General features: G+C 34.2%; 5 protein-coding genes and 1 pseudogene across 7 annotated transcripts; 4 read left to right on the top strand and 2 right to left on the bottom strand.

Annotated features, from left to right (window-relative positions):
- The first annotated feature begins 2565 nt into the window (after window positions 1-2565).
- On the top strand, window positions 2566-4364 carry LOC123893775 (putative SWI/SNF-related matrix-associated actin-dependent regulator of chromatin subfamily A member 3-like 1). The gene is made up of 2 exons (XM_045943577.1): window positions 2566-2895; window positions 3398-4364. The coding sequence occupies exons 1-2, from the start codon at window positions 2643-2645 to the stop codon at window positions 4111-4113; spliced, it is 969 nt and encodes a 322-aa protein (XP_045799533.1). The 5' UTR covers window positions 2566-2642; the 3' UTR covers window positions 4114-4364.
- On the top strand, window positions 3965-6489 carry LOC123893777 (annotated as a pseudogene).
- A 1695-nt stretch (window positions 6490-8184) lies between these two features.
- On the top strand, window positions 8185-10000 carry LOC123893774 (putative SWI/SNF-related matrix-associated actin-dependent regulator of chromatin subfamily A member 3-like 1). The gene is made up of 2 exons (XM_045943576.1): window positions 8185-8536; window positions 9039-10000. The coding sequence occupies exons 1-2, from the start codon at window positions 8284-8286 to the stop codon at window positions 9752-9754; spliced, it is 969 nt and encodes a 322-aa protein (XP_045799532.1). The 5' UTR covers window positions 8185-8283; the 3' UTR covers window positions 9755-10000.
- A 791-nt stretch (window positions 10001-10791) lies between these two features.
- LOC123893773 (uridine 5'-monophosphate synthase-like) lies at window positions 10792-14334 on the bottom strand. Of its 2 annotated transcripts, XM_045943574.1 has the most exons (8): window positions 14151-14312; window positions 13729-13837; window positions 12606-13417; window positions 12321-12404; window positions 11989-12071; window positions 11807-11894; window positions 11450-11704; window positions 10792-11190 (listed from the first exon to the last, which is right to left on the bottom strand). In XM_045943574.1, the coding sequence occupies exons 3-8, from the start codon at window positions 13374-13376 to the stop codon at window positions 11062-11064; spliced, it is 1410 nt and encodes a 469-aa protein (XP_045799530.1). In that variant the 5' UTR covers window positions 13377-13417; window positions 13729-13837; window positions 14151-14312; the 3' UTR covers window positions 10792-11061. The 2 variants fall into 2 exon arrangements, with proteins under 2 accessions (XP_045799530.1, XP_045799531.1); XM_045943575.1 differs by lacking the exon at window positions 13729-13837 and having other exon boundaries at window positions 14151-14334.
- A 1604-nt stretch (window positions 14335-15938) lies between these two features.
- LOC123893772 (probable ADP-ribosylation factor GTPase-activating protein AGD11) lies at window positions 15939-21361 on the top strand. Of its 2 annotated transcripts, none has more exons than XM_045943573.1 (9): window positions 15939-16495; window positions 18019-18138; window positions 18945-19029; window positions 19179-19254; window positions 19425-19588; window positions 19685-19928; window positions 20218-20334; window positions 20438-20533; window positions 20769-21361. In XM_045943573.1, exons 2-9 carry the CDS (start codon window positions 18087-18089, stop codon window positions 21048-21050), a joined length of 1116 nt encoding a protein of 371 aa, XP_045799529.1. In that variant the 5' UTR covers window positions 15939-16495; window positions 18019-18086; the 3' UTR covers window positions 21051-21361. The 2 variants fall into 2 exon arrangements, with proteins under 2 accessions (XP_045799529.1, XP_045799528.1); XM_045943572.1 differs by lacking the exon at window positions 15939-16495 and adding an exon at window positions 17375-17867.
- Window positions 21362-24730: 3369 nt separating this feature from the next.
- On the bottom strand, window positions 24731-26540 carry LOC123893771 (uncharacterized protein At3g28850-like). The gene has a single exon (XM_045943571.1). It carries the CDS (start codon window positions 26178-26180, stop codon window positions 25398-25400), a length of 783 nt encoding a protein of 260 aa, XP_045799527.1. The 5' UTR covers window positions 26181-26540; the 3' UTR covers window positions 24731-25397.

Below are 26540 nucleotides of genomic sequence, written 5' to 3'. Positions count from 1 at the left end.
GTTCCGCCATGTTGGCTGAATTTGATGCCCTACATCGCAACAACGCCTGGGAACTCGTTGGTCGTTCCTCTGCTCAAAATTTGGTTGGTTGTAAGTGGGTCTTTCGCATCAAGAGAAATCCAGATGGGTCCATTGACAGGTACAAGGCTCGATTGGTCGCTAAGGGTTTCCATCAACGCCCTGGTTGTGACTACACAGAAACATTTAGCCCCGTCGTCAAACCAGTGACAATTCGGATCATCCTCGCCTTGGCAGTTCGACAAGGATGGTCCGTCCGCCAGCTTGATGTTAACAATGCCTTTCTTCAAGGGACGCTCAACGAGGAGGTCTACATGGCTCAACCACCTGGCTTTGTTAACAAAAGCTTCCCTGATCATGTCTGTCGCCTAAAGAAGGCGCTCTACGGGTTAAAGCAAGCTCCTCGCGCTTGGTATATGGAACTTCGTGTATTCCTGCTCTCCATTGGCTTCGTCAATTCCACCGCCGATGCCTCTTTGTTCATTCAGCGGACACCACGCGCGACACTATACTTGCTCGTCTATGTCGACGACATCATTGTTACGGGGAGCTCCTCGACAGAATTGTCTCGTCTCATTGCTACACTTGCTGCCCGTTTCTCATTGAAAGATCTTGGCTATCTCAATTATTTCCTGGGTGTTGAAGTCATTCCTTCCGCTGCGGGCATGTTTCTTTCACAACGGAAATACATCACTGATCTCCTTCAAAAGTCGGGCATGACAGAAGCTAAACCAGCGTCCACTCCAATAACTGCTACTCCTCCGCTGCTCAAAAACTCTGGTGATCCCTTGCCCTCCCCGACTGAATACCGAGCACTAGTTGGAAGTCTCCAATACTTGAGTCTTACTCGACCAGACATTGCCTTCGCGACCAACAAACTTGCTCAGTTCATGCAAAACCCGAGCACCATGCACTGGTTGGCTCTCAAGCGCCTACTTCGCTATCTGGCCGGCTCTTGCGACAAAGGCATTTTCATCTCCGCGACTGCTCCCCTGAACTTTCATGCGTACTCAGATGCGGACTGGGCGGGTGACAAAGATGATTACATCTCTACCACTGGTTACCTGCTCTATCTTGGCGACACCCCCATCTCTTGGAGTTCCCGCAAGCAACGCTCGGTTGCTCGATCATCCACTGAAGCTGAATATAAAGCCTTGGCCGACACGGCCAGTGAACTCCTTTGGGTACTCTCTTTGTTCACTGAACTTGGTCACACTCCTACAGCTGGTCCTGTCATCTACTGCGACAATCTTGGTGCTACACATCTGAGTGCTAATCCTGTCTTCCACTCCATAATGAAGCACATAGCCTTAGCTTATCACTTTGTCCGTGAAAACGTTCAACGTGGCCGTTTTCGTGTTTCCTTCGTCTCTACCAACAACCAGCTTGCTGACATTCTCACCAAGCCTCTGCTTCGCCCCCGGTTCGAGTTTCTACTATCCAAGTTGCATCTTTCTTCCAGGTCGCCCAACTTGCGGGGGGATATCAAGCATAATTAGTATTTAATTATTATCATTATTATTTTAGGATTTGTATAAAGTCTATAGAGTCAATCACCTTAATTGTTGGAGATATTTGTTCCTTAATTTACTCCAATTAGGTTACTATACTTGTGTATATATACACCTCTTGTAAACTCTCAAAAGTGATGCAATATACAACTTTATTCATTCCCTTATAGAGAGAATGAGGAGAGAAAATGTAGAGAGAAGGGAGGGAGAATGAGTATAACAAATAAAGAGAAGAAAAGTTGAAGAATGAAACTAAATGTGGTGGAAAAATGAAGATATATATTGCGTAAAAAAAAATGAAGGACATATATAGAGTAGGGAGAAAATGAGAGGAAATATGGTGGAGAAATTGTAGTGTGAATGGTTTGCAAAAAAAAAAAAAAACTAGCACCTAAACATTACCGGCGGATTAAAACGCCGCAAAGCCGTGCATTTCCGGCGGTTTTGGACCGCTGCTATATGTATATAGCCTTTGCGGCAGTATTTTCAAATTTCAACCAAAAAAAGATTGACGCCTAAAATTTACCGGCAGATTTGAAACCACCGAAAATTCCTCTGTTTGAATTTTTTTTCTGCCTCTTTTTTCTGCTATTTAAAACCGCTGCTAAAGCCACAAAAATTGCCGCAATTTTTTTTTTCTGGATGCTTTTCCAGCGGATTTTAAAGCCGCAAATGACCAAAAACCACCGAAAACCTTTAAGCAAAGGACTAGCAGAAGTTTAAACAAATGACTCAATTGAAAAATATTTAATAGTTCATAACTTTTTTTTTTCGTTTTCACCATCAATATCTGGATCATCTAATCTGGTTTGGGGGTCAGTTATGACATCAAGTGATTTCAGTCTCATCAAGTAATTAATTAATTATTTTTGTAAGGAAACTTGAAAATTAATTAAATCATAAATTAAGAAATACGATAAATTATTTATAAAAATGAAAAGTTGGAGGCCCAACACACACTTGAAGGCCCAACCCAAAGCTAGGGTTGCAAACCCTACGCACTATTCTTTCTTTAACTCATTCATTCATTCATTATTTTCATTATTACACTGAGCCTAACTTTTTTCTCACGCAAACCCTTTCTTTCTCTTCTTCAAGAAAATCATCCAATTAATGGCACTTTCACCACCACAGAAACGCCGTAAACACAACAAAGACGTAAAATTCACAACTCATTTCGCTCAACTTTCGTTGACAACACGTGCGCATTACCAAACTCTGTTTGAAGAATCAAGAATTTGTTTTACTGAGAAGAATTATAAGGAATTGTTCCTGCGTCTGCTTCCCAAACTCCGCAAAATTTGTATACATTTTAAACTATATAACTTTCAGAATGATCTTGTTCCTCTACGATTTGAACAACAAGGTTAGTAATGCTAAACCCTAAATTTATTCATTTATATACTTCAACCGTTTTTTTTTTTCTTTCTTTCATTTAATTAACAAAATCGCTATTTTTATTCATTTATTTAGTACTCCCTCTGTCCTTTTCTTGAGAAACGACTCACTTTTTAGGTTATTGCATCGGATACATTAATTATTCAAAGAACCTAAAAAAAATCAACAGTTTTTAGTTATAAAATGTCGGAACCTACACTTATTTCATTCGATAAGAAAGTGAATGTTAGAGCAAGTGTCAACATTTATCTAAATGTGATTAGTTTTCAAGTGTACAAATCTAGATGTAACTGGCGGGAATAAACATGAAATTGCGATTAATGACTTTTATCTTTGTGGTTAATTAAGTTCAATTGATGGTTAATAAGTTATCCGATATTGTTGTTAAACACCGATATTCTTCTGCCTATTTCCAAGTGATCTTCTGTATTGGTTTTTAATCAAATGAATGTAATTGTATTGTTATGCAGATGTTTCAACAAACCTCAAATTGGAATCAATCCTAACTAGGAGGGTACTGCAAGAAAAAGTTGATTGTTCAATTTGTCTATCTACTCCTTCTCATGCACTAATCACAAGATGTACTCATATTTTCTGCCGAAACTGCATCAGAAAATGGTTCGCTTGTGCCAGAAACAAAGGTTTATGTCCTTATTGTAGAGGTTTACTCACTATAGATGACATGTTCTCCGAAACAAGGCCAGATACTAAGCTGGAAATTCTGATGAAACTTCTGCGACAAGATACCTCTACCAATTCAAAGTCGGTCATATTTACACGTTATGACGATGCACTTTGCTATTTTCATGTTCATTTGCATCATGCTGGTTTCAATTGTCTTATCTATACTACCAAAAAAATGAAATACTGTGAAAATAGTATCAAGAAATTTGAAAACAGTGATGGACCAGTAGTCTTGTTGGTCGACTTTGAGACTGCTCGCAGAAAACAAATTCTCATAAATGCTGAATGCAGAGTCTTTCTGTTAGATGCATGTAGAAAATCTACGGAAGAAGAGTTGGTCGCTCGTGTTACACAGCCGGTGTCTGTTTCAAGATTGATATCTGAAAACACAATTGAAGATAAAATACTCTCGTTGGATGAGATGTTTACTGAAACCGACACTTTGGATTTCTATGATGACAAGGTCCTAAGATATTTACTGGATGAAGATTCTACGATATGATGTAATGTATTATAACCAATAACAACGGTGTTGTAGGTTCATTGTTTGTGAAACATAGCATAGGAACCAGATGAATCTTTAATGTGAAACTTTGAGATCCATTATCTGTAGTGATTAACACAATTGAACGAAATTTATTATCTACGACAAACAAATGTATGAAATATTTTTGCTGCATCGTCCTGTGTCATTGATGCTTGCATTGATTTTGTAATTCAATTTATATGAAATATATAATTTGGGTAATGTAATTAATCTTGTACCTTTCTTTACTTGCTTAACAAGAAAATGCAATATTGACTATTCTGTGCAACAACTTGATAATATTTTTAAGTGATTTTTTTTTAAGCAATATGACTTTGTTAGGGGTATGTTACTGCAGTTTCTGCATTTCTTATTTTGTTTTCTTGGAAAAAAGAGAAGATATCTTTTTTTTATCTCCCAAAAATGACAGAGGCTAAGATACCTAGATTGAGATTACACGGTCTTTACATTAATCCTTTGACGGATCATTTCTTTTTCAGAGGTTGGCATATTTCGACTATATGACACCTCAAGTTTACACACATTTCAAATACTATGTATTAATTCCGATGTTTTTTCCTCGTCTTGCAGGGCCGCTGGTGATTGATTGCTCTTGCTAGGATGGCATTGAGTAATCCACTCTTTGATGCTATACGGAGTAACAGTGATGTTGATCCTCCTCAAGTTGAAGAATCAATAGATGTTGGTGAATTGATGAATGATCCTGCACAAACTGCTCCCAAACCTGATGGAATTTTAAGCAGTATTCGTGAGCTTTTAGATTGTCCTGTATGCCTGAATCCCATGTACCCTCCAATTCATCAGGTTATTTATGATTTACTTATGATGGTTTTGTTGTTGATTTTTTATGTTCTTGAGAAAGCGTGTTTTTTGGACCATTAAAATACTGAGCTTTTCTTCAAAAAAAAAAACAATATGATGACATAGATGGAAAAGTGAAATTGACCGAAAATGATCATGGAATGGTGTTACTGCTGCATATTAGATTGGAGAAAAGGAAAAAACAAATTCTCATTTTCGTAGTAACTTAAACTATAAATTATCTCTAAGGCTTGTCATAAGCACAAACTTAGTACTACTCCGGTCTCAGATATAAACAAAAATTGGTAATTTTTTTTTTTTATATTTTTAATGTATTTGGTCCAAATTTTAGAATAGTAGAATGGATTAATAAGTTTGGAGTTTATCTTAGATTAGGAGGGGGAGGCAATATAGTCACTTATAAGATCGCTACTAGGATCGAAACATTCTACGCAATTAATTATGTAGGGTCGGGAGTGATAGCATAGCAGGATCACAAAACATAAGTTCATAACCAATATCATAAGATTGGGATGTAAATTTCATCGCTTAATATTTATTATCCCATGTCTTGCTTAACTTATCCATTTTGACAATATTTTGCAGTGTTCAAATGGTCATACTATATGTACAGATTGCAAACCCAGGGTACATAACCGGTGCCCTACTAGTAGTCATGAGCTGGGAAATATTAGATGTCTAGCATTGGAGAAGGTGGCTTCATCTTTTGCACTCCCTTGTAAATACAAAGCTTTTGGGTGCATCGGAATATATCCATACTACGACAAGTCAGAACGTGAATCTCAATGTTCATATAGACCTTATAACTGTCCATATGCTGGTTCCCAATGCTCTATTGTGGGTGATATATCCTACCTGGTGAACCATCTAAAAGAAGATCAAAAAGTGGACATGCACAATGGTAGCACTTTTAACCATCGTTATGTCAAATCAAATCCCCATGAAGTCGAAAATGCCACATGGATGTTAACGGTATTGTTTTGCTAAACTTTCTTCTTCCGTCCTTCTATTGTATAATTTGGGGCATGTTTGGGAAGTAAATGTATCTGTCTGCATCAGATAATGAAAATTTAGAATTTAAGCCATGTAATTAGTCATGTAATTAACTTTATTTACTCACATATAAACAGAATAATTGGCTTTTCTGTGATTTATGGATTACACACTAATCCACACTGGTTTCCTGGTTTTCAGCTGTTACGGTCAGTACTTTTGTCTACATTTTGAAACTTTTCAACTTGGAGCTGCTCCTGTCTACATAGCCTTTTTGCGGTTTATGGGTGATGATAGCGAAGCAAAAAAAAAAGTATAGCTACAGTCTTGAGGTAGGCGGAAATGGGAGGAAGATGGTTTGGCAAGGAGTGCCAAGAAGCATCAGGGAAAGCCACTCCAATATCCAGGACAGTTTTGACGGACTCATTATTCAGACTAGGAATATGGCGCTCTTCTTTTCAGGTGGTGACCGGAAAGAGTTTAAGCTCAAGGGTTACCTGTAGGATCTGGAAATAACAATGACTGGAAGTAAATGATGTCCTTCGACTAGAAATTATATAAATAGTTTGTAGTGATACTTTTCTTGTAGTGAATATGTATCTTCTAGTCATATTTTGTAATTTAGGAGGCAATCTCTCTATGCTTATCCTTAAATTAAATGCATGATGAAAGTGAAATTTGACTAGTATTGGTCATGGAATGATGATGTTATGTTACTGCCTGCATATTAGATAGGAGAAAATGAAAAAGAGAATTCTCATGTTACTCTTATACTCTATATAAGGTGTGTCTGAGGCATGTTATAAGCACAAACTTAGTTTCAGGGTGTTGGTTTTTTCATTCAATATTGATTCTCCCATAATCTCATGTCTCACCTTTCTTCAATCAACAAAACCAAGATATTAGACTTTTAAGATATTTAAAAATTAAAATGTTTTATTTTCACAAAAAATATATTATAATCAAATAAAAAAAATTATATCTTTTCAAAACACTTTAATACTAAATTAAACAATGATTCAAATAAGTTTAAATATTACAAATATCAGAAAATGAGTCTTTTTTTTAATCAAATTAGCAAATAAATCTTAAATTTAAAAGTTTAAATATTAGCAAATGAGAAATTGTAGGGAGAATGAATGGAGAAAGAATGAGTAGAGAAATTGTAGATAGAAAGGAGATAGAGAAATTGTAGATAGAAAGGAGATGGAATGAATGAGTAGAGAAATTGTAGAAGGAAAGCAGAAAGAATGAGTAGGGAAATTGTAGAGAGAAGGAAGAGAGAATGAGTATAGAGAGAAGAAAACTTAGAGAAATGAGATTAAATGTGGTGGAGAAATGAAGGACATATATTGCGTCAACAAAAAGAAAATGAAGGACATATATAGAGTAGGGAGAAAATCAGAGGAAAATATGGTGGAGAAATTGTAGTTTGAATTGTTTGCAAAAAAAAAAATGGGCACCTAAACATTACCGGCGGATCAAAACGCCGCAAAGCTGTACATTTCCGGCGATTTTGGACCGCCGCTATATGTGTATAGCCTTTGCGGCAGTATTTTCAAATTTCAACAAACAAAAAAAAAGATTGGCCCCTAAAATTTGTTTTGAAACCGCCGAGAATTCCTACTTTTTTTTCGGCGGTTTCAAACTCCTGCTAAAGCCACTAAAACTGCCACAAATTTTTTTGTTTTAATTTTTGGATGCTTTTTTGACGGATTTTTCCTCCGACAACGTTTAAGCAAAGGACTAATAGAAGTTAAAATAAAGGACTAATAGTTCATAACTTTTTTTTTCACCATTAGTATCTAGACCACCTAATATGATTTGAGGGTTAGTTCTGGCATTAAGTCGTTTCAACCCCATCTCGATCGCAGTTGAAAAAATTAAGGCAAGGAGAAAAAATTAATATAACATTTTAATACTAACTACTAATAATTTGCCTATAAAAAAAACTAAAGATCAGTAAAAAAAAAAGAAAAAAAAAAACTAAAGATAGGGAATAGTACACATTCTTTTTGTTTAGAGACATTGAAAAATAATATATTTTTTTTGGTAAGGAGACTTGAAAATTAATTAAATCATAAATTAAGAAATACGATAAATTATTTATAAAAATAAAAAGTTGGAGGCCCAACACACACTTGGAGGCCCAACCCAAAGCTAGGGTTGCAAAGTAATATAAAAGGCAACCCTACGCACAATTCTCTCTTTAACTCATTCATTCATTCATTATTTTCATTATTACACTGAGCCTAACTTTTTTCTCACGCAAACCCTTTCTTTCTCTTCTTCAAGAAAATCATCCAATTAATGGCACTTTCACCACCACAGAAACGCCGTAAACACAACAAAGACGTAAAATTCACAACTCATTTCGCTCAACTTTCGTTGACAACACGTGCGCATTACCAAACTCTGTTTGAAGAATCAAGAATTTGTTTTACTGAGAAGAATTATAAGGAATTGTTCCTGCGTCTGCTTCCCAAACTCCGCAAAATTTGTATACATTTTAAACTATATAACTTTCAGAATGATCTTGTTCCTCTACGATTTGAACAACAAGGTTAGTAATGCTAAACCCTAAATTTATTCATTTATATACTTCAACCGTTTTTTTTTTTCTTTCTTTCATTTAATTAACAAAATCGCTATTTTTATTCATTTATTTAGTACTCCCTCTGTCCTTTTCTTGAGAAACGACTCACTTTTTAGGTTATTGCATCGGATACATTAATTATTCAAAGAACCTAAAAAAAATCAACAGTTTTTAGTTATAAAATGTCGGAACCTACACTTATTTCATTCGATAAGAAAGTGAATGTTAGAGCAAGTGTCAACATTTATCTAAATGTGATTAGTTTTCAAGTGTACAAATCTAGATGTAACTGGCGGGAATAAACATGAAATTGCGATTAATGACTTTTATCTTTGTGGTTAATTAAGTTCAATTGATGGTTAATAAGTTATCCGATATTGTTGTTAAACACCGATATTCTTCTGCCTATTTCCAAGTTATCTTCTGTATTGGTTTTTAATCAAATGAATGTAATTGTATTGTTATGCAGATGTTTCAACAAACCTCAAATTGGAATCAATCCTAACTAGGAGGGTACTGCAAGAAAAAGTTGATTGTTCAATTTGTCTATCTACTCCTTCTCATGCACTAATCACAAGATGTACTCATATTTTCTGCCGAAACTGCATCAGAAAATGGTTCGCTTGTGCCAGAAACAAAGGTTTATGTCCTTATTGTAGAGGTTTACTCACTATAGATGACATGTTCTCCGAAACAAGGCCAGATACTAAGCTGGAAATTCTGATGAAACTTCTGCGACAAGATACCTCTACCAATTCAAAGTCGGTCATATTTACACGTTATGACGATGCACTTTGCTATTTTCATGTTCATTTGCATCATGCTGGTTTCAATTGTCTTATCTATACTACCAAAAAAATGAAATACTGTGAAAATAGTATCAAGAAATTTGAAAACAGTGATGGACCAGTAGTCTTGTTGGTCGACTTTGAGACTGCTCGCAGAAAACAAATTCTCATAAATGCTGAATGCAGAGTCTTTCTGTTAGATGCATGTAGAAAATCTATCGAAGAAGAGTTGGTCGCTCGTGTTACACAGCCGGTGTCTGTTTCAAGATTGATATCTGAAAACACAATTGAAGATAAAATACTCTCGTTGGATGAGACGTTTACTGAAACCGACACTTTGGATTTCTATGATGACCAGGTCCTAAGATATTTACTGGATGAAGATTCTACGATATGATGTAATGTATTATAACCAATAACAACGGTGTTGTAGGTTCATTGTTTGTGAAACATAGCATAGGAACCAGATGAATCTTTAATGTGAAACTTTGAGATCCATTATCTGTAGTGATTAACACAATTGAACGAAATTTATTATCTACGACAAACAAATGTATGAAATATTTTTGCTGCATCGTCCTGTGTCATTGGTGCTTGCATTGATTTTGTAATTCAATTTATATGAAATATATAATTTAGGTAATGTAATTAATCTTGTACCTTTCTTTACTTGCTTAACAAGAAAATGCAATATTGACTATTCTGTGCAACAACTTGATAATATTTTAAGTTGTTTTTTTTAAGCAATGTATGTTAGTGTTACTGCAGTTTCTGCATTTAATTAGTCATAAATAAATACTGGTAACATATTTCAACACACCCAAACCATTAGTAGTGGCACATGATTGCTCACATCAAAAGCATTTCTATTGAAGAACCAAGAGGAAATGTGGAGTAATGAAGTCATGAAGGTAAACTTATTTTGTATCATATAAGTGTAATTTAGTGCTTTTAATTTACACTGGCGTCACCTGGGTTGAGGTCTAATAGGGTCATAAGAGAGAGCAGAGCAGTAGTTGACTTGAGGATCATTTCTTTTTCAGACGTTATGACACCTCAAATTTACACACATTTCAAAAAATACACAGCATTTGACAACGTATTTGACAACAAAATTTCCATGTCTAAATATCATTACTCTCTTGAATATATACCTTGTCATATCATGTTTGAAGTTGGTATTGTATTATAATAATGCAGCACCAAAAATAACTAAAAGATCTCTGAAGTGCATGTTTGGTTTTTTTTTCGCCTCGATATTTTTCACATCCTTCGCATGTTTGGTCCATCTCCCGTGGTGCAACCGTGACTTTATTCAAAGTTGAAAAATGAAATTTAGTTTGTTTTTCGTCTTATCGTATACAACTAAGTGTTCAATCCATAATATTTCGAGTTGTAATTGCCGTTTGATTGATTGACTCACACAATGATTTAGTGTTATATAACTTCATAGTGGCATAATGCTTGGATGTGAAGTTCAGGTTATTGATCTCCAAAAGTGTGTTCAAATACTACATGAAATTTTTTTTTTTGCATTTATTCATAGCTGAGCTGAAAATGAAGCCATTCTGGTATATATATAGCTCAACTGAAAACATTTCCTACATAAAAGAAGTAAACAAAATTCCAAAGCTGCATCCAATCTGCTATTTGTGAACAACTGCAAAATGAAACATCACATCCATTTGGTTAAGAACACGAACGTTACTTGCACTTGTCCAAATATGCACTCCATCCTTGAAGACGGTATTCACGAGCTGCCGCAGCCGGATTCGCTGCCTTGATGATGCCACGCCCCACTATAATAATGTCACTACCCCTATCATGGATAACCTGAAAATAAATACTACAGTAAGACATTTTTCTAACTGAATATTAAAGGAATAGGTGGAGAGTTACATATCTACCAAAACGAGTTATGGCGTGCCACATAAATCAACTTCAGAGATGTAAGAATAGAATGAGTTTGTAAAGAAATGATTTGATGGTTCATTTATTCTTTAAAAAATTGAATGGTTCATAAAAAGGTGTGTTGCATATGATAAATTTTATCAAATAACTCAAATATAGATGGCAACATGCATAAACTTACAGAATAAGGAGTATTATATTGCTGCCCCAAACCATCACCACCGATCACCATTTGAACACCAGGAGTTGCTTGAATGAAACAAGGATTTATCGGTGCCCCAGACCACGATGCTGGATTGACCGAGATGAAGCCAATAACAAAGTCAGAATGATCCTCAGCAATTTTTACTGCAGCAGCAGTATAATCTCCCTTGGCAAGGTTACCAGCTGAACTCATTTCAGCAAGTAGCAACAAACCCTTTCCACGAGGCAAACCCTAGGTATTGTTCATCATTTGACATGTTAGACTAGAATTTTTGGTAAATATAACTACTTTGAAGATAATGTTATGACTTGTGATCAGGATTTTTCTATAGACCTTTAATTTCAGTCCATCCACAATTCCAGGACCAGAGATAATGTGAGCATTTACTATATCAGCCCAATCCAATATATGAAAAATCCCTCTGCAGTTAACATAAAAGAAGGACATTACGGTAAATGCAGAAACAGATGAAAGGAAACTGAAAAAGAAAACAAAATTTTCCAGCAATGTATTACCCTTCATACTGCATGGTCACTGTGTTACCAATGTCGGCAAACTTACGATCCTCAAATATTAAGAAGTTGTGTTTTTCTGCAATCTTCAACAGAGATATCATATCTTAATAACAAAATACTCCAAAAATGTGTAAATTCCTTAAAGCTTTGGTAAAATGTTGCTCGTATAAACATGTAACACTCCTATAGCTGGTTAAAATCATTACATGACAATTCTACTTTCAATAAATGCTAGCAAATCTACTTGAGTGTACATATATTAACAATATCAGGGTGCAAAATCTTGTTCTAAAATAATCTAGAAAAATTAATAGCTTAATTTAGCATTATACCGCACGAAGCTTTGAGCCAAAATCCGGAGTAAAATCTGGAAAGATATCCACATGGGTTTTCAGCAAACATATCTCACGACCAACCTGACATGAAAGAAAAGGAAACTTAGTATAAATAATTTTTTCATTATGACCAAACTTCTAACTACAATCCCATCGATGATAATATAGAGAACACAACTCTTCCAATTTTTAACTCATTTTTCAAATTAAGAACATTCTGTAACATTTTCACTTTAAGAGATCAAACAAAATGCCATTGCCAAAATAAAAAAAAATTCTCACCTTATCAGCAATTTCAAGCAATTCAGCTGCAGTCCCAACATCTGCAGAAAAACACAGATTACTTTCCTTCGCCGCCATTATGTCAAACAACCTCTTTCCCATTGGATTCTTGGACAATTTAGCCCTCTCCAAATACGACAATACCTTCTTGACCTTCCTTGTATTTTCCAAAGCAGCAACCTTCTGATTTTCTTGTAAGAATCTCATAACAACCCGAACCATCTCCTCATCAAGTCTTCCTTTTTCTCTCAAAATTTTGACCATTTCAGTCAATTTAAGAATGGCATGCAACTTGATTCCATTACTCTCCAAATTCTCTCTTCCACCTTGTTCTCTATCAATCAAAACAACAGCATCACTGACCTTCAACCCTATGTCACGCAACGGTGCAGCAGTTTCCAAAACCGATGTGCCACTAGTAACTAAATCCTCGATTACCAAGCAACTTTGCCCATGCTTAAAATCACCTTCAATGGCTTTAGAAGTGCCATAGTCTTTGATTTCTTTGCGGCGCATGACCATAGGGATGTTGTGCGTGACAGACACACAAGTGGCAATAGGAAGAGCGGTATAAGGGACACCACAGACAAGGTCAAATTTAGTGTCCGAGACAGAAGAAATCATAGTTTGAGAAATTTGCCGGAGGACAGAAGGGTAAGATATAACAAGGCGAAGGTCTATGTAAATTGGTGAGGAGATGCCGGATTTGAGCTTGAAGTTTCCAAATTTGACAGCTGAGATTTCATGGAGTTTAAGAACTAAAGACTCCATTGATGTGCCTTTTTCAGTGTGCTTCAAGGATTATATAAAACCTTAGAAACAATCAGTGTCATTCAATAAGTAACATCATCAATAAAATTATACAATGCAACAATGTTGCCAAATAGCAGTTATAGTGCTAATAGCATAGCAGAATTTAAACAAACCGCAATTGTTCCACCATAAACAATTTAGTACAAATATTGTCAAATAGAAGCTATAGAAGTTCTATAGAACTATAGCTTAGCAGAATTCGAACAAACCGTATTTTTTGCGGTCTGCAATTGACAACACTACATACAAGTACATGAGCTGAAACTTAACACTAATTTCAATTAATAGCATATATTTAATCATAATATACCTCATTCCTCCCATCATAGAGGATGACACAACCTTACTATTACTAACCGTTATGGCCTATGAAGCACAGACACGGACACAGACACGAACACTGACACGCCGATAATAATCTGAGAAAATGACATAATTCAATGAAATTAAAGTTTACATAAGAATTAAGAAGAACATTATATTATGTGGTATGTTTGTAGGAGCTGGAGCTGCTATAATAATATTAAGAACCAGTCAGTTAGTAGTAAAATAAGAAGGGACCTAATTGAAACTTTGAAAAAGTTGAGTGACCAAACTGAAATTGAAAATTAAGATAAGAGCATTTGTCAATAATAGATGCTATAATGGAGAAAATAAAAGAGTGAAATGTAACAAACCAGAGAACATAGATTATAAAATTGGAAATGCAACGACGATAGTTTCAGTTCGCACCTATTATGATGTGTTGTTGTTGTTGCTGCTAGACGAGAGAGGATGTCGCTCATTGCAGGAAGGATTGAGGCTGGAATCAGACTTTAAAGCAAATTTCGTTGATAGAATAGAAGAATATTTTTTTGATAGAGAGAATAGAAGAATATTTACCCTTTTTTTTTTGTTCATGGAATAGAAGAATATTGCGTCAAAAAAAAATAAATAAATAGAAGAATATTTAAACTTTAATTTTGTTCATAGAATTTTTTTTCTTCAAGTAGTCGAGTAACTAGAAATTTCATTTTAGTGGGATGATCGGGGTTCGAACCCGAATCCCTACATATACCATATAATGCGATGTCTCTACTAATTGAGTTAAACTCTCAGGACTTAGAATTTTTATTTATTTATTTTATTTAAACTTTAAAATTTTTAAAATTGTTTTATTATTTTTTAACTTTAACATTTTTTAATAATTTCTTGTTTGACATGATTAGAATTAGATATTGTTTACAGGACTGCTAGTGGAAATGATTATTGCAATCCCTCTTATTAGTCTGGTTAAGGAGGATAAAGTGGTTTCGGATGAGGAAAGGAACGAGTGATATTCAGTTAACTCTGGATACAACCTAGCCATGCGATGTATTGTTTGAAGCGATGGACACCATGTAGAAGGTAATTGGAATGATATTTAGAAAGCTCAAACTCAAACTCCTAACAAAACGCGTCACTTACTCTGGAGGTTATGTAGGGGGTGTCTGCCGACACGGGTTCAATTGACACAATGTTATGTAGAATGTGAACTAAGTTGTCATGTGTGCAATGTTGAGGTAGAGGATGATGTTCATGTGTTTTTTGGATGCGTAGCAGCCTGCGAGTGTTGATCGGTAGCAGATCTGTCACAGTTGCTGCAGAATGCAGCGTACCATCACGGGACAGTCTCAGACAGTGTGTTTGGAATGTGCAGAAATGATGACGGTGCAACGATAGGGCAGGTCACATAGTTATTTTGATGCATTTTGCATAACCGAAACGACAAGATCTGGAATGATGATATTCCGTCACTGAGCCAAGGTGGAAGAATGGGCGGTTTATGGCTGAAAACTCAATGGAAGTAACCTTTTTATTCGATAGTAGAAGGCGAAGCATGTGCACTATTACATGTTATGAAAGAGGCTATCCATCGTGGATTTGAGCGAGTTCAATTTGAAAGTGACTCAAAGTTGTTGGTTGACGTTATCCATTCGAGAAGATGGGACAAATCAGAATTTAGTTTAATAATGACATTATTCTTCTTATGGCATCTCCTTATGTAAACTATGATGTTAAGTTTGTTAGGAGATAAGCGAATTTGGTTGCTCATACTCTTGCTAGTGCGGTCAATGTTTGGACTAATTTCCATAGATTTAAGATTATTCCTTTATTTATTGAACATTTATTAGTTGATGATATGAATTAAATTTATTTGATTAAAAAAAATAAAAATAAAAGTAACAAAAATCTTTCCTTAGAAATTATATTTTGAGAGTTTTTTTTTAAAAAAAAAAAACTTTCTTTAATGTTTTAAACATGTCTATAAAATAGTCATTCGAAAATACAAATTGGTTTAACGAGCATTGCTAGGGACACACTCTCAAACACATCCCTTTAACACACTCCTATAACATTAAGCCCGTATCACATCCATTTTTTATTCTTTAACCTGTTAACCGGCCCGGTAAGTTGAAAAGATAACACCACTTTGAAATTTTTAATACTTTTTATTTAGAATGTAACTACATCGCTAGTCTTCTCCAAAACTCCCCCTACATACTCATTTTCAAATACTCATTTTCTTTTGTAAACAACACCCATCTTCTTCGCACAGCTTCAAATACTCCTTTTCTTTTTTAAACAATGATTAAAACTACGTGCATAATATCTTATAAAAAGAAAACTAGGTACATAATAATTTTATAGTGACCAAAAATAGCTAGGTATTTTTATTATTATTATTAGCGGGTCAGACATGCGCGTTCGTGCCTATCTCTAATTGCTATTAAAAAATCAAAGATATTATTAATTATTATAGATTAGTAACAACAAAAAAAAAATCAAACAAAAAGCAGCAAGCAAGAGTACAGCTGCGCGCGCCAATTCTCCCATTTTTCAAGCTTCCGGTTTTAATTTTGTTTCCAATTCAAACAAAATAGGAACAAATGAATTCCCCCATCAATTCCAAATCATCATCATCAAAGCATTCCAAATTCAGAACAATTACAATTGAATGCCTAAACCTAATTTCAACCCTATAAAACACAACTAAAATTTTACAGCTAGCGGAGGGAGGAAAATACTCACGCAAGGAGGAATTCACTGCACTCCAGGTTACCCTTTAAAATTATCAGTTTACTCTATATTCATCATGTCTCATCATAAATTACTGTTTCTGATGTTTTTATCTGTACTGTTTGCTTTGCTGCTATGTATTTGTATATATATGTGTATGATTTGATTTTTGGGTTTTAAACTTAGTTGTTTTGATTCTGTGGGTTTGACTCATGTGGAGATGCAATTTTAAAACCCTTTTTTAAAATCCAGATTCTGTGGGTTTGACTCTATAAGTAATGTGATATAATCCAGATTATGTCGTATGTATTTCACTTAACTTAATTGTATGGAAATGCATTCATTTCCTATGCATTGACTCCATTTATGATACTATCGGAGTGAAACAAGTCACTGGGGATACGTAGGAGCAAGGGATCACTCTTGTCAAGCACACTAATAAAAAATCATTTTTCCCTTTATTTAAAACCAAACTTTCTATTTTCAATCCACATTAATAATAAACGAACAAACATAAAATTAACACCTAATCAAGCGCTAAACTAATCGACGGTTCTCGTTGGATACAACGGATGTGAGGGTGTTAATACCTTCCCCTCGCATAACCGACTCCTGAACCCGAAATTTGGTTGTGATGACCTTTTTCTCGTTCTTAAAGGGGTTTATCGACGTTCCCCTTTTCAAAAAAAAAAAAACACTTTGATGGTGACTTTACTGTCTAGCGAGCACATTTCGCCCTGCATTTTTTCCACCCTGTTCACTAAGTTTAAAATTAAAACTGGTTTTTCAAACACAATTTTTTTTTTAACGTGGCCTACGATACATGGTAGAATGACACTTAAGTTAACTCCAAAATCTTGTCATGATATTTACTATGTATGGTGTAAACTTCTATTTTTGGGTAAGTAGTTGATATTGATCATGTGTGCATCCTAAATAAGTACCATATTATCCTTATCCAGAACATTAGTGTCTGTTTTCTGTTAAAAATTAAAATCACTATATACCATAATTTGATGCCTAAGGATTTAAAAAAAAAATTAAAGATAAAATTTGTTAGAAAAGAAAAACAAATTCTGACCTGTCTCTTTTTACCCTAAAAGCCTGTTTGTGATTTTTATTTTTTTGTGACAAATCCATTCTGTGGATTTGTTGCCACTCCCATAATCACAACACAAAGTTTCCAAATTTCTCTTTCTTCAATGCAATTTTCCTAAATTTTCTTCAACCTTTCACCTTCAATTCTTGTCAAAAACATTTTTTCCAAAGACCCTTTTGAAAACATTTTAAGGTTTTTCAATTTGTTCACAACCTCATCAATTGGACACAATTTCTTTGAATTGGTCTTTTGGTATGTTTCACATAACAATTTGCCATTGAGTTTTGATGCCAAAATATAAAAGAAGACAGGTATGTTACAATATATATAAAGAATTTCAATTCAAAAAATATTGTTCATCATTTATGTGTGTTTTTTTTTTTTTTTTTTTGTTTTATAGGTGATTTGTGCTAGATGATGATTACATATTTGATATGTGCAATTTCTTGTATCTACATGCAGAAAAGTAACTCACACATGGCTGGTTGCAAATTCTAGCATAATTTCTTTATTTTGGTTTCAAATATTGGATGCTAGAGATGTCTTCACCACATCGAAATTCTGATACTAAAGATGTATCAGGTAAGAACATTTCATCAACTTTTTTTCTATATACACCCCTCTCAAACCCCTCAAAATAGTGGAATGATTAATTTTGCACAAAAATATCAATAGATTTATTCATACATTTTTATAATATAAAAAATCATATGAACATTTCATGTTTTCATTTCACACATTTTTTGTAAAAAACATGAAAAACAACTTTATAAAATGTAGTTTTTTTTGGCATTACCCCTCTGGTTCCCCGAGTAAGGGGCCCAGTAATCCAAAGTTCAGCCATGAGGTTAGGAAAGTCTGGCCAAGAATTCTAGGTTCTCCCGAACGATCCATCCTAGGGAACCTCATTAACCACTTGAGCCCATATGTAGTTTTATGGAAGAAAGAAATGTTGGAAGAAAGAAATGTTGAAATTAGAGAAGTTTCAAATTGACATTTATGTTCACCAAAATGCACTAGCTACTGTACTTAGCATTCTAGATTGAACAAAATTATATACCTTAATGATTGATATAAATATATAGTTCTACACAATAGAAATGTAGAATAAATAATATAATGAGAGATTTGGTAGGGTAGAGAATAGAAGTTTCTTAACTAGCTAACTTAGTAATGTACAATGTTGTGTATTGATTCCTCTGCATTGACTTCATAGCGCAAGACGTTGCAAAACATTTAGATCTAGAGTACTAAATGAATTTATAATTTATCTCTCTAAATCTAATAGCTTTGCAGCGTACCGCACTATGCAGATGCTGCAGAGGAAACTTAGCTTAGTTTCGTCTCCATGAAAACTTAACCTCGTAATCCTTTTCATCAATTATTAGGTCCACACAAAAGACTATCAAGTCTGATGCATCAAGCTGGAAACAAGTTTTGCGCCGATTGCGGAACTCCAGAGCCAAAATGGGTGTAAGTGTTAGTCCGTTTTTCGTAGCCATCCAATTTGTTAGGATTTTTCATTACTCTTTTTGAAATAACATCATCAATTTCAATAGCTAATCTCTTTATCATTAGTTCATAGTTGTTCTTATTCATTACATTTATTTATTGAATATCAGATCTTCAAGTCTTGGAGTATTTATTTGCATAAAGTGTTCGGGTGTACATAGAAGTCTAGGAGTCCACATATCAAAGGTATGTTTCTAAACATTGCGGGTCTGTTTTATCTGCAAAATATAAGTACTGGACATAACAATACAGGACAGTACAAGACAGAATAGCTAAGTTGTTAATCCAAACAGAACCTTAATCAAAATTGAAACTTAAATTCTGCTACATTACCACTACATGTTTGTTTAATGCAGGTTGCATCATTGAAGCTAGATCAATGGACAGATGAACAAGTTGATGCATTAGAGAAGTTAGGTGGAAATACACTGTTAAATAAAAAGTATGAAGCTTTCCTCCCAAGTCATATAAAAAAACCAAAACCACATACCTCGATCGAAGAGCGCTCCGAGTATATCAGGTGACTAAAACGAAATATAACTCTCTTTAATTGTTTTCTTGTTGATGAAATACAATTACACCTTTCTTATTAAGAAATGTCCTATTGATTTTTCAGGAAAAAATATGAACAATTACTATTCATGGAGTGCGACGACAATGCAGCATGCGCAATTGTACCAGCTCAACAAGGAAGAAGTTTATCATTGTTTCAGAGTGGTTCTTCATGTTACACTTTTCATATGGACCAGAAAAAATACGACAAAGCCCCGACAAAACATCGTATTGGACATGCATTTCGAAATAGTTGGGCAAGAAAAGATTCCGAGCACAAGTCTTCTTCAAAGAAGAGTACCTCATTGGTAATGTTTCATTTGAAGTACTCATTTTTTAGTCATTTGATGCAACAAATATGCTATATAGTGTTAAGAATAACTTACGAAAATTTAGGCTTTAATCACTTTATACGTGTCGTATATAAGTGTCGTATTTAGAATATCTCTGTCTCAAATTATTTGTCACTTTAGAATACGATAACAGCTGACTAGGCTACCTGACCAAAAGAAAAAAAGGAAAAATGATAAACTTATTGAAATGTTGATTAATTTTTTTGTTCTGAATACTTAGTTTTGTTCCTATTTACTGTTATAGGCAGGTATGGTTGAATTTGTAGGGTTGATTAAGGTTAATGTTGTGAAAGGCACTCACTTGGCTGTTAGAGATGTAATGACCAGTGACCCTTATGTGATCCTTTCTTTGGGACACCAAGTAAGCGTTCTTCAATTTATAGATTACTTGAAAAATGCAAACAAATGAAAATGGAGTAAATGAAAAATGTATAGTATAACACTTTTAATATATGTTCTTGCAGTCTGTAAAAACGCGCGTTATAAAGAACAATTTGAATCCAGTTTGGAATGAAAGTCTAATGCTATCAATTCCAGAAAACATTCCTCCCCTTAAAGTGGTAAGTTCAATTATAGAAATCAAAATGGCTTAGTTTTTGCATATATATATTTTGGATTCCCTACATTCACGCAGTCGTTTATCCAGAGCATTAGGTCAAGATCAGACAACTCACGTTCTGACTTTGGATTGTAGACCTGATTTATGAAAGTCAAAACGTGGACCGTCTGATCTTTATCAGATTGTCCAAATCATCATTATACATTTATTCATACTAATTTTTCTTATATATGCAGCTAGTGTATGATAAAGATACATTTTCAACTGATGATTTTATGGGTGAGGCTGAAATAGACATTCAACCACTTGTTTTAGCTGCAATTGCATATGAAAAATCTTCAAGCAATGAGCCCATGCAGTTTGAGAAATTTGTAGCAAGCAAGAACAACAGTCTTGTTAGAGATGGTACCATATCCCTTGATGAAGGAAAGATCAAACAAGAAATCTCAGTGAGGCTACAGAATGTTGAGAGAGGTGTTCTTGAAATTGAGCTTGAGTGTGTTCCTCTTACTCAATAGATTGAACTACAAAAAAATGTTGGAGCATTTATCTACATGTACATTGTTATGTCTCTTTCCCTCTTGTATTTTATTATGTCACTTGAAGGGATTGCTCCTATGTTAAAGGTTATTTTCATGGTTACCAAGTTATATTGAATTTTCATGGTTACTAAGTTGCACAAAATTGGAATCACCAAACATAGGGACACCCAAAAAGGTAGAATCAATTCCTTTACCATGTTCAAAAGATTTTTCTTTGAGCAAAGCCCCATTTTAGGATGCGGCTAAAAAAATAAGAGACTTGATAGGACAATTTCAATTGTATTGTGTTTGATTTTAAAACTATTTTTACGACTGAACAAATTAGGAGACAAAGAACTTACTTTGATACATTGTCCAAGACAACAAGTTATTCATTATCTTAAAAATTTGTGTTTAATTTATGTTTAAAAAAAATCATATTTAACTTATGTTTAAAAAAAATCATAGGCTTAAATGCAGTTTTACCCCCCATGTTTTGAAAAATGCGGAATTTTACCTCCCTATTTTAAAATGCGGAATTTTACCCCTCCTATTTTATAATTTGTTGGATTTTGCCCCCCACCAAAATTCTGCACAAAATATGCTTCTGAGCCTCAAGTTCAAAGCTTCGTACATAACTCAATTTGGATCCATAATTCACAAAATTGATACCTAAACGACCGTAATCGAGTTAGCTTTCCACAGAATCAAACCCCGCTAAATTTGGAGTTACAAAGAGAGATTAATTACCGTTTTAGTGAAGATCTGTCCAATTACTAATTCTACAGAAATCTACTTGTGATCTTCAAATTCAACATCGTCTACCGAACGCATCGTAACTCCAAATTCGACGAAATTGAAATGCCAACAAGGATAATTTCGTTAGCTTTCCATGCATATAAATAGTATTAAAAAATTAGCTACAGGGTGAGAGGCATGACGAAAATACCAGTAGTAGTTTCATACGATAATTAATTTGAACAGACCTTCACTAAAACGGTAATTAATCTCTCTCTGTAAGTCCAAATTTTGTGGAGTTTGATTCTGTGGAAAACTAACTCGATTGCGGTCGTTTTGGTACCAGTTTGGTGAATTATTAATCCAAATTGAGTTCTGTGCGAAGCTTTGAACTTGAGACTCAGAAGCAGATTTTGTGCAAATTTTTGGTGGAGGGGCAAAATCCAACAAATTATAAAATAGGGGGGCTAAAATTCCGAATTTTAAAATAAGGGGGTAAAATTCCGCATTTTTCAAAATAGGGGGGTAAAACTGCATTTAAGCCAAAATCATATTTAACTTATGAAAATGAAAGATAACCAATATTGTGTGTGATTTATCTGATATTAAAAATTGATATAATTTATTTTAGAATTAAGTGTTAAATATGTTTAGTCCCTAAAACACCCCTCAAAAAAAGTTTATTCACTTTTAGTCCCTATTTGCATTTTATAGGGACTATTTTGATGATTAAATGCATGCATTTTTTGTAAAAAGTCTTTAAAATAGGGACTATTCTTACAATTGCATTATTATGAAGAACTAAAATTCCCATTAAAATTTAATAGGGACTAAACTTTAAAATCACAATTTTGTAGAGAATAAAATCATATTTGAACCTAGAATTAATAATATATTGATTTTTTTTATATATTTTCTTTAATTAAAATTTGTACCACTTCAATTTCTAAATTAAAAATAAATTGTCAATATTATATTAAGTTCAAAATTATATGATGATTTCTCTTTTCACCTCTTAAATTGGGGGTCTTTTCTTCTGGCAATTTTTACCTGTTAGTACTCGTACTTTTCTTTTTCCAGATTAGGTGTGGGGAAAAACTATTAACACCCTCCTTTTTTTTACCACATTCAAATCTCCATAAGCTTATGTTTCAGCACTTACTACTATTTTTCATCAGAAAGGTCATTTTTAATTAAATAATATTTGCCAATCGAGATTGAAGTTTAAACTTACAAAAGATGTGGGGAAAAAATTGATTAAACTTAGGGGGGAAAAAAAGTTGCCCCATGTGAGAGAATACTAGAGAACAATGTTCCTAGTTTCCTAGTAGTTTGCTGAAATTGAAAGCTAAAGTACAAAGCAGGAATATATTCAACTTGAGGGCATTGGTCTTCTCTACATATGACTGGCTTGAAACTAGGAAAAGAGCCTCGTACCAAATATCAAACATAGAATGTTGAACAAAATCTTACATGAAACATAGTGCTACACATTTCATGTTGTCCTTTTTTATACTTTCTCTGGTCCTAATTATAAGAAGAGATTCATTTTCTAGATATATTGAAAGTTTAATGTATCTAGTCTAAATACATTAAATTTTGAATGTATCTAAAAATAAATGTTTTCTTATAATCAGGAGTAAAGGGGGTAAGAGATAAATATGTCAACAAAAATTTATGCATTTGGTTTATTTTTTTATTGACTCGTTTGTCTAATAAAAATAACATTTTTGTTGATTCATTTTTTTTTATATAAGCAAATGATGAAATTAGTAAGGAGTAAAAAGGATATTCAAACTCTTACAATTCACAAAAAAAAAACCTCTTAGATGCTACTAAGATGCATCAAGAGATTATTACACCATTCAAAGAAAATAAAATTACATAGGCGGCATGCTCTGCCTAAAAAAAATTAATACCAAGACAAAATTTTAATACTATCAAAGAAACCTTTGAAAACCTGCTACTTCAGCTCTAAAATTGATATTGTTCCTCATTCGCCAAATACTCCACGTTGTTGCTATCCAGATCAAGTGATGAATTCTCATTCCCTCTTTAGTTTTCGCTGGAGATCCAAATTGAAGAAATCTCTAATAGAAAGAATTAGAGAAAGTATTCCATCATAGTAATTTAGAAGAAAATATTGTTAAAGCAAATTACTATTGTTCTGCGATACACTACTACTATGTAGCGATATTTGAACAAACTGTTATTTTTTGTTATCAGCAATTTACAACATTGTTTACTAGTAGATTAAACATATCATTTAAGAATCTTCACTACTACCCACATGAACGTATATTAGACAGAAATAATTGTTCTTAACTTCTCATGGGTCTAGCCTCTGTCAAAATCCTGTTCCCGCCACTTTAGATCACATAAAAGTTGAAAATCAATTTGATATGAAGGCTTATGTGTTACCAAATAACAGCACAGTCATATCAAAATTACATGAACTGAATACCGTGTTCAATTAGAAGCACAAGGACATTTTATATTACTTCAACAGCACAAACATTAGATGGGAACATATTAAATGTCTGTAAGCAAAATAAGCATTAAACTCACCCAATATCATAAACACCGATACAAGTACAGACACCGGAGACAACAATGACACTAACACGTAGATACCATCAATAGATACCAGCAATAATTAAGAAAATGACAGTGCTTAAATGTAACCATATATCATTATCCGACACCAACTTTTGGTGCTACATAAATCATTGTCAACCAAACCATCAATTGTCATTGTTTGTTAATCCTTACTATCACATGACTAGTAAAAGATACTGTTCCCATTGATGAATACATTTCTATGCCATTATTGCATTTTGACATGCAGAATTGAAGCTGTTCAGACCTTCAAACCCTATGTGCTATCAAAAATTCGAATGCAAGACATAAGAGAAATCAAATATGTAAATAAGACACTATAACAGACAACAAACCACTCTCAATATAAATTTCAATGTCAATATTTCCATCCCTCGAAGGGATCATATCATAACAACACATATTTACATTCCCTTGATCAGAAACATTCCTCACCAGGAGAGGAATGAACTACAATAAACATACATATTCAAACCCAGTTATCAAATTTTTTTCTTTTGGGATATAAAAGCACACTCTTGAACAAAATACTGTTCAAGGAGCTGAAAACACCATCAGCTTCAGCTCATCACACAATTCCCATAAATAAACAAACAAATAAAACCAACATACAAAATTCAAAGAGATCTTTGAATCATGATATAACCAAGGTTTTGAATTACACCCATGTCGCAATCCTTGCTTGATATTACAAAGAATCGTGGCGGTTGATGTGGTCTCAATTCCAGTCACAGTCACATTGCAGCTGCATCGTGTGATCCTTACTCGATATTACAAACAATCGAGACAGCTGATGTGATCTTAACTGCAATTGACCTTTATTTAAAACCCTCTGATAACCTTAGGGAGAGCGATATCATCAACATCACCACCATCGACAAAAACAACCCAAATTCCTCAATCTTAATCAAATTATTTATCAACACCTAAAAAACTTGCAATTGCAAAAAACACCAATTACTACTAATACACACAAATCGAAACACATCAAGAACTACAACAATTAGGACACCGAACCAATCCATTTTCATTACATTCCAAACACCTCTTCAACAACCCTTCATCCTCATCAAAAACCTTCTTACTTCCACTACAATTCCCACAAGGCATAAACCTAACATCACCACAACTCTCACAAACAAACCCAGCTTTCGTCTTCGGAAAACCCTCCAAAATCTTCCCCAATTCACCAACCTCACAAAGATGCTTTATAACCTCAGCACCACCAACATAATTCCCTCGAATAAAAACCTGCGGTAGCGTCACATTCTTCATACTTTTCTCACCCAACACATTCATCAATTCCTTCCTATAAGAACTATCCATCGAAACATCTCTCTCATCAACCCAAACCCTAAATCCTCTCAATATCATCCTAACCGCATAACAATCTTCATATGTTCTTCTAATCCCACGCAAACTCGTAAAATACAACACAATTCGATCTTCTGTTCCAGGCAATTTCACAATCGGTGATGAATCGATCAATTTCAACGATTTTACCGAAGAATCTGATGTTGATTCGGTTGATTTTAAGGGTTTAGGTTTATTGATGAAAAGTGATTCTTCTTGAGCTGGCTCAAAGAAACTACAGAGCTTTTTAACAACCCTACCGCGAAGCGAAACGGTGCGTTCGAGGTTTTGGGGTTTTTGCAGCGGTTGTTTTTCGTTGCGATTTGAATTAAGCGTTGTTAAAGATCGGTTGAAGAATGAAAACTTCGACGACGTCGTATTGTTGGTGGTGGTGTTGTTGTTTCTGAATTCTGCCATCGACTCTGCTGTTTACAAAAACAATTATCAAAATTCAAATCGATAAATAATAAAAGAATGAAAACCTGGACGACGTCGTATTGTTGCTGTTTGTTGTTAGTTATTTTTTGTGCGGTTTTGTTACCTGGGTTTTGTTGTATTTTTTTTTTTTTTTTTGCAGACAGAGAGAGAGAGAGAGAGAGGAAAATGAATACGCGTTTGTGGAGGAAAGAAAGAGAGAGAGAGGAGAAATGTTTTCTGTTTGGTGCTTTTGTTGTTTTGTTTGGACGAGACTTCTCTCGAGTGAGAGAGAGAGAGAGAAAAAGAGAGAGACGTAGCCATGAAGCCAAGAATTTGTACTTTTTGCAAAAACTTGTTTAA

Source organism: Trifolium pratense, linkage group LG7 (assembly GCF_020283565.1).
Source record: "Trifolium pratense cultivar HEN17-A07 linkage group LG7, ARS_RC_1.1, whole genome shotgun sequence".
In the NCBI taxonomy this organism is placed as follows: Eukaryota; Viridiplantae; Streptophyta; class Magnoliopsida; order Fabales; family Fabaceae; genus Trifolium; species Trifolium pratense.
Note: the sequence above shows the minus strand (reverse complement) of the source record. Positions and strands in the feature narration are given on the sequence as shown.